The 14773-nt window shown below is 40.9% G+C and overlaps 2 protein-coding genes across 4 annotated transcripts; one reads left to right on the plus strand and one right to left on the minus strand.

Annotated features, from left to right (window-relative positions):
• Positions 1–812: 812 nt before the first annotated feature.
• On the minus strand, positions 813–6167 carry LOC103358419 (prostaglandin reductase 1). Its single transcript, XM_008283382.1, has 9 exons — positions 6080–6167; positions 5306–5431; positions 5141–5186; positions 4928–4987; positions 3844–4011; positions 2192–2465; positions 1960–2065; positions 1594–1712; positions 813–1447 (listed from the first exon to the last, which is right to left on the minus strand). The coding sequence occupies exons 2-9, from the start codon at positions 5409–5411 to the stop codon at positions 1337–1339; spliced, it is 990 nt and encodes a 329-aa protein (XP_008281604.1). The 5' UTR covers positions 5412–5431; positions 6080–6167; the 3' UTR covers positions 813–1336.
• Positions 6168–6277: 110 nt separating this feature from the next.
• On the plus strand, positions 6278–11731 carry haus3 (HAUS augmin-like complex, subunit 3). Of its 3 annotated transcripts, none has more exons than XM_008283384.1 (6): positions 6278–6349; positions 7526–8589; positions 8708–8917; positions 9282–9514; positions 9930–10215; positions 11161–11731. In XM_008283384.1, exons 2-6 carry the CDS (start codon positions 7555–7557, stop codon positions 11383–11385), a joined length of 1989 nt encoding a protein of 662 aa, XP_008281606.1. In that variant the 5' UTR covers positions 6278–6349; positions 7526–7554; the 3' UTR covers positions 11386–11731. The 3 variants fall into 3 exon arrangements, with proteins under 3 accessions (XP_008281606.1, XP_008281607.1, XP_008281605.1); XM_008283385.1 differs by having other exon boundaries at positions 6290–6349; positions 7531–8589; XM_008283383.1 differs by lacking the exon at positions 6278–6349 and having other exon boundaries at positions 7125–8589.
• The last annotated feature ends 3042 nt before the right edge of the window (positions 11732–14773 follow it).

A 14773-nucleotide genomic window follows, 5' to 3' on the forward strand; every position in this document is an offset into this window, starting at 1 on the left:
AATAATGATGATGATGATGATGGCGATATAGCCTAAACATTAGTTACTGGTTTCGTGCACCACAAGTTGTAATACAAAATATTGAGTAGATACTAAGGAATCCCTCATTGCTTCATCATTACTTTATTATTACTTTATTATACATCCTTTTGATGCTTTTAGAAAATTTAAGGGGGGAAAAATCTTGTGCACTTTGGTACAGAAACAGAAACACACACACACACACACACACACATATATATACTCACTATAATATATGGTTAAATGTTTACATAAACCTGCAATCATTTGATCACTCAATCATCAATCATCGTGTGTTCCTCTGAGACTGATAATGTGGTTTAATTTCCACTGAATAGTTTTGTACTGGCAAATATAAAGTGGGCCTGTCCAGCATAAAAAGATCCCAGTGCTATAGGTATGCAAACTCTTAGACTTCTGCTTAAAGGTGTTTAAACCGTACAATATCCTCCTGGGCTACAAACAATAACAGACCCACGGCCACCTACGTAACCATGGAGCTGGCTCTCAGAACCGCCACAACCTTATGAAATTCAAATGGGCGTCTAAAAATACAGCCGATTTCTTGATCAAAGAAAAAGCTGCAATTGGCAGCAGCAGGTTTACAGTGCTTGCTCTATTATCTCAACTCCACCCATTTCAGGAGTGAAAGAAGCACTCATCTTCAGAAGTTTTTTTCCCCTTGTTTCCTCATTTTTTAAAAAGCAGAACATGTATTCATTTACATCAGATTCACTCAGCATGGATAACCACAGTCTGCAACATAAAGCCCAACACGCATGTGAAAGATATCCTTTCAGCTTAAAAAAAAGAACACTTTTATTAGCCAAACAAAAGCTTGCCGTAGACACAATTTACATGGTAAAGTACATTGCAGTGAGTAATGCTGAAATGCATCAGCAACAGATCCAAACTGGTCATTCAGGTACTTGCTGGCAAAACAATAGCAGCCTTGTGTCATCCAACTAGAGTTTTTTCCTTCTGGTCTCTCCTGAACAACGGCAATATTGGTACTATCCAAACTGTCAAAATGTCTTAACAAATGCAGGAGCTGCTGCTTACATTTCAAAATGTATATGCCATTCATTGCTATGAAGCTTACTATTAATTATTACTTTCAGTTTCTGTAAGATTAGTGCCCAGAGTCGCCTTATTGCTCCTTTCATTTCCAGTTTCGTTGTGATTACAAAAGCTCCATGAAGAGCTTATAATGAAACTGTTTGATTAGTTGTATGTCTATTGCTCCTTCCTTCGTGTATGAATCATGTCAGTTGTTAGTAATCGCCATTCTTCTGCACTGAACCAGCGTTTCACTTCAGACCGCGATGATAGCCTTTCCGATGTTTTCTCCCTTCAGCAACCCGATAAAAGCAGCTGGCATGTTTTCAAAGCCTTTTGTGATGTGCTCCCGATACTTCAGTTTGCCCTGCAGATGCAGAATAAATACATCACAATAATTACACTGAAACAGAAACATGGGTAATCCTACTAAGGGAAGTTTAAATCTTTAATACAAAATACAAATAAAATTCTGAATTTGGGCCAGCATCATAGCAAACTTTAGTCACAAACCTCTTTCACCCAAGCCATCAGTCTCTTGGTGGTTTCTTCATGCTTATGCTGCCACCGACTTTGCATGAAGCCCTCCATCTTAATCTGTTTTAAGATCATGGTCAGGTGGGAGCACGGCCCTGAGAGAGAGAGATGGTTAAAATCAAATCCAAAGTAGCTTTCAGTGGGAGTCACAGGAAACAAACTAATGAAAAAAATGATTGTCTGCTGTACATCTGTTATAGAAATTGAGCAATGCAATGTCGCCCTCTAGTGGAAAACTATCTTAACTGCATTTTTCTGTGTTTCTCACAAGCAGGTATTAACTTAAAGGGATAAACTTATCAGAACTATTTATAAAGAAAAGGAAAGTAGGGAGGCAGATACCTGTCTGGGGTGCAGTGTCATTGTACATGGAGATAGATCCACACACAGCTATCCTTCCAAAGTTCTTCATTTGTTCCAAAGCAACAGCTGAAGAAGGGCCTCCCACCTCCAATCAAAACAGAACCAGTACAGATTGTTACACTTATGCTAAGCAAAAACTATACAAAAAATAATGTCAAAAACCAAATAAGCAGTGCTAAAGTAGACTTGGAAGTACACCAGCACTGCTTACATTTTCAAAGAAGCAGTCATATCCCTCTGGAGAAGCCTTCTTCAGAGCCTCCTCCAGAGAACCCACTGTTTTGTAGTTGAAAGCCGCGTCGAATCCCAGCTCTTTGAGGTAGGCCACTTTGGTGTCAGACCCTGCTGAACCCACCACCTTGCAGCCCTTGATCTTGGCGATCTGTCCCACCACGGTGCCCACTGCCCCGGCAGCAGCGTTCACCAGCAGGGTCTCGCCCTCCTTGAGCCCCAAGACTTCTTCTAGGCCGTACACAGCAGTCAGCCTACGGAGGGGGAGAAAGACTTGAATCCAGCTTCCAAAACCAGCAATGAAAAGCAACATTTACTCAAGTATTTGTAGAATTTTGACTTCTTGTACTTCAATTGAGTAATTTTACTTTCTGATACTTTGTACTTCTACTCCACTACAATTCAGAGGCAAATATTTTACTTTTTATTCCCTTTCATTTGTTCAATATCTTTACTTTTTTAGTTTTATTGTAGAAAATATAATCAACAAATGATTTAATATTATAGATGAACACAACACTGTATTGTTTGTCCAGCAGATAGACTCCAAGAAGGCAACTTTACTAGTTCCAATATTAAAGTGATGAACACAATAATGCATCAGTAATTATATTCCAATTACATACGATATTCTGAAATACCTTTCAGCATAATGATACTTTCACATTTGGCACTTTAAGCATATTTTAATTCTAACACTTTTCTATTTCTACCTAAATATAAATTCAGATGTGTGACTTTTAATTGTAATTTCTATGCTGTAGAGTTGGTTCTTGTATCTAAAGTCCTAGATCAGAATACTTCTTCCACTGGAGCCTGTGAGGCCTTCACAATGTAAACTCCTCATAATTGCTTCCATAAGAAGGTCATTAGTACTTTAAAGCCTTCCAAGTTTATTTACTCAAGAGAAAAGAGAAGACTAATGTCTGTTCCCTCACACGAAGCAATCTAATGTCCTTTTTACTGGCTTCAAACAATAACAGGGAAATAAAAAACAGATTATAGTCTTATCCATCCAGATGTTGGAAAAGCCTGAACAGCCACTAGTCGCGTAGAAAATGCTTCTGGAAGTTTGACTGCCAGATATCCATAAGATGGATTAGGAAGGGAGATTCAACTACATCAATTTCACTTCAAATTAAAAAAAAAAGATTTCCACGTATCTGTTCTGTTTTATGGGACAGGTGAAGTTTAAAGTTTAAGAGCACAGTGGTAAAGCACATGTATAAACGCACGTGACTATTTTCTAACGGCATTTCTCTTGCCTTATTTGAAGCAACAGTGATGCTTTTTACCATAATAAATGTTTATATTTATTATAGCTCTCCAAGAAACCACCTTTTTCCTTGAGGCTGAAGTAGGTGGAACGTGATTGGTCTATTTTATGCAGAAGAAGAGTCAAACAAAGCTTCAGATGCCCCCGTTTATGGGAGCACGCTGTGAACCTGATGCAGGGTTTACAAAGAAAGGTAATTACCGCCATCATAATGCCCGCTATCTCTGCTTGGGGTTTAACATTTTGTTGAGGCAGTTTACGCAAAAAAAAAAAAATATCTGGCTCTGTCAAACCAGCTTCAGTCCACCCCTCTGTCAGCTCTGCTACTAACAGATAGAGCTTCACATCTGTCTTACCCCGGCATGCCGATCGTACCCAGAGCCAGTGACAGGGAGAGATCTTTAGGCCAGTCAGAAATGATGGGAGTGAGACCCTTGCCATCGCAGATGCTGTGGGTTCTCCAGCCACAATCACCCACAACGTGGCTGCCCACAGGAAACGCTTTGTTTTTACTTTGGATGACTCTACAGGAAAACACAGGAAGAAAAGTCATCTGTCAGTCTAGTGTTTCTCACCTGCTGCTGCTTCAGGTTATTGGAAGCCTTCTCATTTCAAAACTGTGTTTTTGGTCACTACATGTCGTGGATGTAAGTAGAAAGATGACGTTTACATTCTTTAACAGGAAATGGGAAATTTCTCAGAGCTCACCAGAAATGTGAGTTTAATAAGGCATGTACCTGCAAACAGAATTTGTAATTTCACAGTTAGTTTGAAAATCCTGCTCCGACTAACAACTTACACATGTGTGATGACGAAACTTGAAGCTTAAATTGCACAAATATGGCACAAGTGTAAATTTCAGTGATGTGTGATTCACTACATGCAACTTTTCAACTTTTAGAATGAAAAATATTTTCGTCTTCATAGATTGTGGTCCTTACCACAAAGTACGGGATTCCACAGTCATTGATTTTAAGAATGTGTAACCATCTAATTAAACTCTATTACATAAAAACACATCAGACACAAATTATTGTGCAAAGCAGGGTATTATCATCCTTCTCTGAACATGTCTGCGCAGATGTTTATGTGTGGTTTGGTAACCATGACAACTGCATGTCAAACCATGCGGCAGATGGGTTTTGCAAACTAGAAAGTGAAGAAAACACACAACATGTGGCTTCAAAACTATTTCTTTTGAAGTTCTTTGGGAAGTGAGTGATTTTTTTCTGCATATTTATCAACAAAAACAATCCTACTGAAACAGATTACGCATCTGAATGGGAAGCCAAGAATGTTTCAGAGTCATTTTCTCCTCCTGAATCAAAGACTTCAGTAATTATTAGCAGGTGAAGACTGTGTTCTGCTTCGGATAACGTCAGACATGTACGGTACAGCCTGACAGATAAAAGACATTTCTTGTGTGTTTGTGTTCCTTACTTGGCCACTTGAGTTCCAATCATCACATCTCCTTCCTTCATGGCAAACTTGCTGAACGGCCTGGTGAAACCAACAATGCATCACAGTGTGTTTAAGATATGCTTTCAGCTTAATTAACAAGTGAATATAATAATCAAATATAAAATATGATTAATATATCATTAATAATAATCCCATACGTTTTTAAGATGTGTGATCTTAGTCTCTACTCACCTCATGTACGGATCAACACTGAGAAACACGGCTTCCAAAAGCACCTCTGAAAACAAATTCGTACTGTTTAAGTGTGCACTCATTTTAAGTGCCTGGTATTTAACGTTAAAGGAAAAAAAATGTGTGTAATGCTCCTGCCAGTTAAAAAAAACTAAGTCATCTTACGTCCATCCTTGGGCTCAGGCAGCTCCTCCACCTCGATCTTAAAGTCGCTGTTCTTTGGGAAGCCATCGAAGTGCTTGACCATTGTCCATTTCTTAGCTTGAACCATGATTCCTCAGTTTGTGGCAGCTGTGAGAGATGTGTTACAAACAAAATAGGAAGCAAAGTTACTTCCTTAAGCAGAATTGACCTGTGAGTCTTAAAAACTGAAGACAGTTAAGCTGAACATTAAGCACGTAAAAATAACTTGTGTTGTGGATCAAACAAATTCAGATGTTTTCACTTTATAATGAAAACCCTTGTTTATCGTCGCTGTAGGAGTTAAACTGATAGCTTGCCTCCGGGTTGTATTATCTTGCCTTGTCATTTAAGAGGAATGCACACAAGTTTGCACACAGACAAGTATATACATATGAAAAACCACGATGAAGCAAATTGTTACAATCATACCAATCAGCTGATATTTTCTTTGTATTAAATGTCTGTCTAATGTCCTGTTCTGTTCTTAATACATACAATGAACAGGTAGTACGCAAACATATGTAAATAAAACTATCAGCTAACTAACACCATACACTATGGATACAGTCTATGGATAATATTTCAAGTTGGTTCAAAAAAACAACCTGCCTCAAATTGAAAATGAGAAGTAACTCTCTGCTATTGACTGCTATACTTCCTAATCCTTGATTTGCTACTAAAAAATATTTCTTATTGTAGTTCAGTTGATGATGTTGCTCCATAAAGAGCTCTATAAACTCTATCCACATGTCTTACCAGCGGTCTCTCCTCACAAAGCAATGGCAGAAGTCGTGAAAACGCTGAAGACAGAAGCGGGTAGCTTGATAAAAGTGTGTGAGGAGCGGGGGCGGGACATGAGATACTATTGCTAAGTCTGATTGGATGACAGTGTCGCGCAGATGCTTACGTAACGGAAAGCTTCGCGTTGGCCCTGCGTGATGACGGAGACTGCAGTTTGGATGTTTGGCGCGAGCAGACGACCAGCTAGGACGGAATGCTAACAAAACGGAGACTTTGAATATAATTGTAAGTATGAGCAGTTTGGCTTTTATTGGCAAAATAACACACAGAACATCGCATAACATGACAAAAGCCACAGTGCTTACCAGGTCAGCTGTACCTCATAGCCATTAACTGGCGAGTGTGCAACTTTGTTTTAGCTAACTTGCTAGCTATTTGTCATGAATTTGTTTGGATGCTAAACACAGCAATGTCTTATGAAGCTTCCCAGTGAAGAAACGCCCAGTTTCTGTTCACTTTTTAGCCGAAGTACATGTCACCTACAATACATTAATCAGAATGTATTTACGGAGATAATGGCAACTGTTTGCAGGTGTTTAGTGTAGAAACATTCCTCTTAACAGTTAATTGATTTCAAATCGCAATTTGAAACAGTGCATTAAGCAAATGGTAAAGTCTGCAAATTTCTACATACGAGGTGTAATTGTTAAATAATGACACTTTATAAATAATTCAAGCAGATGAAAGCTTACAGGGGTTGGTCAGTGCATACTACGTGATTCGACTAACATCCGCTCAGTGTCATTATTTAGTAGCCACACCTCGTACATTTTCCAGCACGTCTCGCCAAGAGTTTAAACAATCTTATCAGTAGTTTTACAAACTTTTGGCATTTACACCTTTGATATCTGATGTGATAAGGCTTCACCACCTTAATCTTTTACAAGCTTAAAACTGAAGTAGTGCTTAACTTCATAAACTTACATAACAGATTGTACAGTTTCTTTGGGAGGCATCACATTTACGTAGCTGACCTAAATCCTTCAGCCCATTGATGTTCAGAGGAGTTATTGCAAGGGCAGATGATGACAGGAGTATTTTTATATTTGCATTACATTGTGCATATTTTATTACTTGAGTTTACAGTTCACAGTTCGCACACATGGAAGTTTATTTTTAAAAAGATCATTTTTGGTATGAAAAGATATAAGGTTGATAGAATTAAAATGTAAGAAAAAAGCCATCTTATGTAGTTAAAGTTAACTTTCGTTAATCAGAGCTTTTTTTTTTTTTTGGAGCCTTTGTTATTATTTGTATAGCTGTTGTGGGCATGCACATATCTTTATACATTTATTCAGAACACATAAGGTCAGAGTTTTGCTTTGCTGTATCTTCTCTTACTCTGTTTGCCTTCTACTTAATCCTCCTTATTCGACATTGTGCTACTGCATGACTCACTAGCACAGAGTAAGGAGCGACACAGGTTAGACATGTTAGACGGTGGGCAGTTTGTGGAGGCCCTGGGTCGTCTAGGTTACCCCGGTGCATCATCACTGAAGGCCTCAGAATTCGATTGGCTGTTTGATTGTGCCCCGGAGAACCTACACTTCTTGCGCTTTGTCTGTCGGACCCTCAACCGGGGCAATGTCATCACCACGGAAGAAGCACGTGCTTTTCAGGAGCTACAGAAGTCCGGCAAACCAATTCTGGATGAGACAGCCTTGGGCGAGGTCCTTAAAACTATTGGACATTCAGATGGGAGCGGTGCAAGCATCTTCGGGCCCTCTTCTTCTTCACCATCAGTGTTCGCAGCAGAGGGGGATCTGGCCATAGAGGATTTGGAGGCAGAACTCCAGGCCCTTCATAAAGAAAAAGAGCTGAAGCAACGGCGCTATAACAGGCTGCAGGTTGTGGCCACCTCGCGTGCAGATGTTGATCTTCGACTCACTGCAGAGATGGAGAGCACTGCATGTAGGCTCAAGGAGGCCAGTGCTACTGTTGGAGCTGAGAATGCTGACACCAACACATTGTTACAAACCTTAGCTGATGAAGTAAGCAAGCTTGCTTCATATCTCCCAGTTCAGCCAGAAGCCAAACTAAAAGATAAAGCTGAACCAGTGGTCCAGTCAAACACCTCTGTCACCCAAGGGCCCACTGTCCTCCTCTCTCAGATGTGTTTGGATCCCTTCTTACATCAAGAGGAGCTCAACACTAAAACACTGGCTGCCTTTACTCAGAGGCAATTTTTCCAGGGTATTTCAGACATTGTTGAGACTTCTTGCTCTGAGCGCCTCCAGGTTCTTGACCTCAGTTCCTGTGAAGACAGTGAAGACAGAGAAGAGAAGGAGAATGGCCATGAGGGTAGAAAGGGAGAGGAGTGCGTGATGGAGCGCAGGAGGACGGAGATGGCCAGACTCCAGTGGTCTCATATTGTGGCTCAGCACCAACTGATGCAGGCCATGTCAGAAGAGAAGAGTGTCATAGCTGGATTGGACTGGCTCTCAGAAAAGTCTTCTCATACCAAGGTAAAGCATACATATGGTTTATTTTTGTGTCCGCTGTGAACATCATCATCATTCTGGAGGTGTATTGTTCTGACTTAGTCTCTAAAGCACTCTCATATCTCTCTGCTCACTCCACTAGAGCATTTCCACCTCCTCTTCACTGCATGTGCGTGAAGTGGTGTCCAGAAAGGAACTACAGGCTGTGGAGGCTGAGCTGGAAGCTTTGCTTCATGGACCAGTACGTGCTGCTCTTAGGGAGTCAGCTCGATTGCTTAATGTGCCAGTTGTGAGGGGAGACCTGGCTCTACAACTGGCCAGGCAGGACTACTACACCTCCAGACAGGATCAGGTAAGTAGCTTACCCCACCAATTTCTCTGAGACAATTACAGTGATAAATAGTATTTATTAAATTGTAAGATAAAGATAGGGTTTGTTTTTTTTTTGCTCATAGACAAGTAAGATGTCAGGGTCAAATGTCAAACAGCACTAACAGAGCAAGGGAGTATTCAGATGTCTTTCTCTAAAATACTGTAATAAGATACAAACTGTCTGGTTTTGTCTTGCATCTTTCAACAGCTGCATGCTTTGTAGGTATGATGTAAGCTTTATGAGAGACATAGAGCCACTAATGCCATCTGATTGCACGACATTGTGGAAATGAGAATCAGCTAAAACGATCATACTAAAATGAAATGTAAATCTTTCTGCATAGGTACGTGACTACTTACTCCGGCAAAAAGCTTCCTTTGACTTGGTCCTCCTGGCTCAAGAGATGGAGTTGAGGAGGTGGGGGACATGTCAGAAGCAGCTGGGAGAAGTTTCCAGCAGACTGATGAAGGAAAGCGAACAGGCATCTTTAAGGATCGAATCTCTGGCACACCCTGACCTGGCAATCAACCCGAGACCCAATCCTATCATTACCTGCAAGGATGCAGCGTTCAGCAGGTAAAATGATTTGACTATGTGTACCTCTGTGTTTTAAAGCTTTTTTTATAACATGAGCTTTTCCTCAGCATGTTAGAAGTCCATATTTTACAGATGTCAAATGTTGTTATGTGAGTACACCTCATGAAAGTCAAATTGTTTATGCTTTTTATTATTATGGATCAGAAAGGAAAGGCAAAACAACATAAATGCCAAAATGTTACTCAACTGATCAGCTGGTTCATTTGCTCATTCACTTTAACCTGGTGGTTCTAAGGTGACGTGGAAATGTTGGCAAAATCAAATCAGGATTACACCCTCACAATAGCAATAATGTGGCATTATGTTCATGGCTTTGCACTTATGACATGTCCTTGCATAAATCACTTAAGTCAGTGTTCACGTAACTCAGTGCTATATCCAATCCTTTCTTCAGACTGCTCCAAATACTTGACCATGATTCAGACCATGGTCGATCAGAGCCATTTCGGACATATGATGCATTGGACCAGGCTGCTCGCGATCTGGCAAGCAACCTCCAGCTGACCCGAGATGCGCTGGCTGGTGCCTGCCGTGAGCAATGCTACACAGCAGCTCGTCTTTATGGTGACTGTGAGGTGCTCCATAAAGCCATGTACACAGAGCTCCAGCAGCTGGTTTTAGGCCCGCAGGTACGTCCAACGGCCATCACTGACCAGGAGCTCCTTTGCCCAAATGCACAGGTGGGTGTGTTTCTTTTTGTTTTTTGCGTAGTCATCTTGATCAGCTACAACACGTGCCCTTTACTCTTAATGTGAGTCAGTTAATTTTTAAATTGCTTATCACTTTTGGTGAGGGGAGCTGGTTGCACAACATTATTTTCATGTGCACTTTTTTCAAATGCATGACAGTGTCAAGCACTTAATATGACACGTTGTCTATATAAGGTACTGCACGAAGGTACGAAGGTTGCTAAGGTACTGCACAATAAATGACTGTCAGGTGGAGCTGTTGTCCTGCATGACATGAGGTTTTGCATCAAATGATGATAGCAGTATTTTTCTGCTTGCATAAGAATATGAAATGATCTTGAGGACACAATGACATTGCAAAACAGCATTGTATTTTACCCTGTGACTGGTGAAAGCTGCTGAGTCATCGGCCACTATCGGAGTGAAGTTCTGTTGACACAGACTTTAATCGGGTAATTGATTAATAGATCGTGTCTTAGTTTAAATCCCAGTGTAGAGTTTGTGATGTACATTGACATGACTGTCTTTTTCTGCAAACTTTAATAATCAGGTGAATTGAAATTTCCATGCAATGTTACTATTTGTCTATAAATGTGTTTTATGGGTCCATGTTTCTTTTTGTGTCATTGCATCAAATTACATAAAAAGAAATGTAGCCGGTAACCTGTGTGGATTAAATTTTGAATGCAAGAAGCTTTAGAAATTTACATTCATGTGTAGAGTTTAATTTTGATACATTCTGTCAGTAATGTGATAAATATACAAAAAGAAATATTTTAGGTTCCATAATTAACTTGAAAAATGACCTTACTTGCATAACCAGTTATATTCGATGTTTTAAAGCTGTCATTTACGCAGGTCAAGCAGCTCATAGTTTCATACGTGTGCTCTATTTCTTTCTTTCTCTTTTTCTCATCCTTCCTTCTGTCTGTGCAGGAGCTGACAGCGAAGCTTATGGAAGCAGAGTCACAGCTGCAGAGTTTGCAGCAAGTAATGCAAGAAATCCTGGGGGAAGTTAAAGCCAAGCGTTCCCAGCTGGATCGCAATGCCCTCCTCAGGCTGGAAAGGGAATTATACATCTATTTTCACTTGGATGCTCGGCTGCTACAGAAAGTAGTGGAAGACTTGGAGGCCAAAATGGCTGCAAATAGAAGGCAGTAGTATAGCCTGCCAGAATACACGAGGAGTGCTTATAGTCTGCTCAGCCTCATCTTCCAGTGCCAATCTCGTAATAAATGCACTCCAGCTGCTCCAGCTGAAGACATGTAGTCATTATCTATGCTAATTACAAGTGTGAGCCTACCTTCATCTTGTTTGTGTGGGAGATTAACATTAATCAACTTGGGAAAATGAGCTGTGTTTGTATGATGAGTTTTTATTTCATGCAAACATTCATAAACTCATCAATTTGTCTTACAGCTTCTTGTTCTTACTCACGGTGTTATGTAATTTCTTGTTTCCTCTTTGACTTAAATTATCTGTTAAATAAACTAAAATGCTACCTTTATGGAGTTTTACTGTATATTTTAAAGTAATTTAAGGTTGTTTGTAGAGGGTTGGCGGCATGCTTGGCACAATCTGCTGTGCAAAAGACTGGACATATTTTTTTTTGCACACATTAGTATGTATTATTGCCGGTTTTTGTTTGTTTGTTTGTTTTTAAAAATGCCAGTTGAAGCTGCATCTGTGCATTGCTGAACCAACTCTCCCCTTTGTCTTTTTTGACCTTCGATAGCCAAGGAATTAAAGATCGACAGACAGAGAGAGAGAAAGAGAGAGTGAACAGTCCCTCTGTTAGGGAGGAGATGGAGCAGTCAAGCCACAGGTTTTATGCAGGTCCCCTGTCTCGGGCGGCCCAGAAGATCCTAGCTGTCCTGCGGGCCCAGAGTCTACATGGAGCCAGACGCAACCACAACTACTGCAATAATCACATGCCAAGTAGGTCAGGGTAGAAGCAGAGAAAACTGAAGCTTGTTGTGGTATACTAAAAGAAATCAGGAATCTTAAGTAATTCATTTTCCTAACATTTCTGTTTCTGAACAGGTAAACAGGCTGTATCATAGCAGATCTCTTTATACTTGTTATTTTGTCTCTGTCCACATGGGCCTGTCAGACATGTTTGCCTACAAAAGTGCTTTCCTGTCATAGCAATACATTTTTTGTATTTCAAATTTCGCGACTTTGTGGGCATGTCTATATGAGGTGTCAAAGACGGAGATGTGATGTGTAATTCACAGGTCAGACATACATATTTTTTTGCTGCTTAATTAGACTTGCATACAAGTTCTATTGTGCTTGAAGTACTTAGTTCTCTGTTTTGATGTGTATGTAGTAGTGGAGAGCTATAATGGCAGCCAGAGGGAGTCTTGTGCTCAGAGCAGATGGAGTCAGGAAGAAAGAAAAAAGCGATGTGTAGATCGGTAAGTCAGATTAAGTAGAGGCTGGGCACTGATATGAAAACATGCAGCTATGTGGAGTTATATCAGTTTTATTGATACCGTCACTGTGGTCAGAATGGCATTAGTTGCCTGATTAGCATCTTATCCTACCCAGTGATACAGTAATCAGAAGTTTAAGACAATACAGTAATAAAACCACAGGCAGAACTGTGTCAGGCTTGACTGTTCTGTAATAGGCCAGAGTTAAAGCTTATAACTCCGGCCTATTTTTAAATACTGATACAATAGAATACTCTCGTCCTTAGTGTACTTAATGCAACTGTTAAAGAAATCGTTTTTTCAATGTTGTGGCTCAGACCGTGGTCCAGACCCCAGGTGTCCTCCTTTTCCATCCCTCATCATAACTCCTCCAACGAGAAGCTGAGCTCTCAGACCTCCTATCAGTACTCACAGACACCAGACAGCTTGCTGTCATCCCAGGCCTCCTCCTGTTCCTCCTCCTGCTGGGATTCCTCACTCCAAAGGCAGACATGTCAGACTGAAGCCTATTATCAGTGCTCACAGACTTACTCCCACAGAAAGTGCTCCGAACCCCCTGCTTACCAGTCCAGCCAGGCTCTGTCATTCTCTCAGCATGAGATTCCTGAGGCCGCAGCATCTTTCTGCCATAGAGACAGATATACCCTCTCCACCCAAATACCAGAGAGACTTTGTGAACATCAAGCTACACCCTGGAGAAAGTAAGCAAAGAATGGTAACAGTATTGTGAGTAGAAACTGTTCAATCTCTTCTCAGAGAGAATGCCATCTATTTTAACACAGTTCTGAAAGTTGTCATTTCAGATGCTCGATAACTTTGGCTAACATTAGGAATGGCAGAACTTTTGCATGTATTGATGTTCTTCTGCTGCTGGCTTAGGGAAAAGCAGGGATTTTTAAATTTTCATGCTCGTTTTCCTTTCTCTCGTAGCTTCACTGAAGAAATCAGGCCATCTTTCAACCTCAATATATTGCCAGACGAGGAAGGTCCTGATGAGATGTTGCTCCCCATATCAGAGCAGCCTAATTCTCATAAAGAGGAGCATACTGCTTGTCACCCAGTATCATCCTACCTTAAAATATGTGAAGAGACAGGTAATACATCAAGGACACAGAGAGAAATGGTAACTATAGAGAGCTGGAATATCGACATGAATGAACTAGAAGATGTTGTTGCTTCAGGCAGTCGATTAAAGTGGAAGAAGCCTCAATTTGACCCCACTAAAGAGGCCACTAGTGGAGTCGAAGATGGAGCTGTACTATGTATGCTATCAGAGTCTGAAACAATCAACACTGGAAGGTTACGTCTACCTCTCAGTGACTTTGTAACAGGACAGGGAAGAAGCTGTGATGCACATTCACGCAATCTGATGAGGAATATAGTTGGGGAGAAGCCAATGGAGCTGACAGTGGATTCAGAACATGAAGTTGTTAGGACAGGAAGAGGATGTAAAGATGCAGCCCTACTAAATAGGAAAGGATCGACCAATGAAATGGGACAAATTTGCATTTTGGGAACCACGAAGATCAGTACTTCAGAGGGGAATTCAAGCTCATCCGCTGTGGAGAGAATTGTTGACTGTGACACAGAAGTAGAAATGCTTGAAAGTGAGGAAGAAGGTAACTTTGAGCACAGAACTGATACATGTGAAATCAAAGAAGTTCAACCACCACCTGGTACTAAGAGTAAAGTGATAGCAGTGGGACATCATACTGGCAGTCCAAAAGAGATCCCAGTATCTTTAGAAAGTGGACACCACACGTTGAGCTACTGCCAAACTAAAAACCTGCAGGCCATGGGTTGGACTTTGACTGAAACAGCAGAGATAGACCACACAGAACCAGGACTGCTGGTGCAGTCTGACCCCACCAGTTTAGTCCTGGGTGCCAACAGTGCTGCTAACCTGGAAAGGATAGATTTGACAGAAGTCAGGTTGGAAGTTGAAAGTGAGAGCAGCACAAGGGCAGGCACTGATACAAACACTGGACCAGAGATGGAGACAGGACAGCCCCATTGTTCTGACGTCCAACTGAGAAAAAGACAGGGTGAGACAAATTACAGCAAGGCCATCGAGTCACTGAGAACAGATACGAAGCCAGGAGAGAGGGGAG

This window comes from Stegastes partitus, unplaced genomic scaffold, assembly GCF_000690725.1.
Source record: "Stegastes partitus isolate 25-593 unplaced genomic scaffold, Stegastes_partitus-1.0.2 Scaffold308, whole genome shotgun sequence".
Lineage (NCBI taxonomy): Eukaryota > Metazoa > Chordata > Actinopteri > Pomacentridae > Stegastes > Stegastes partitus.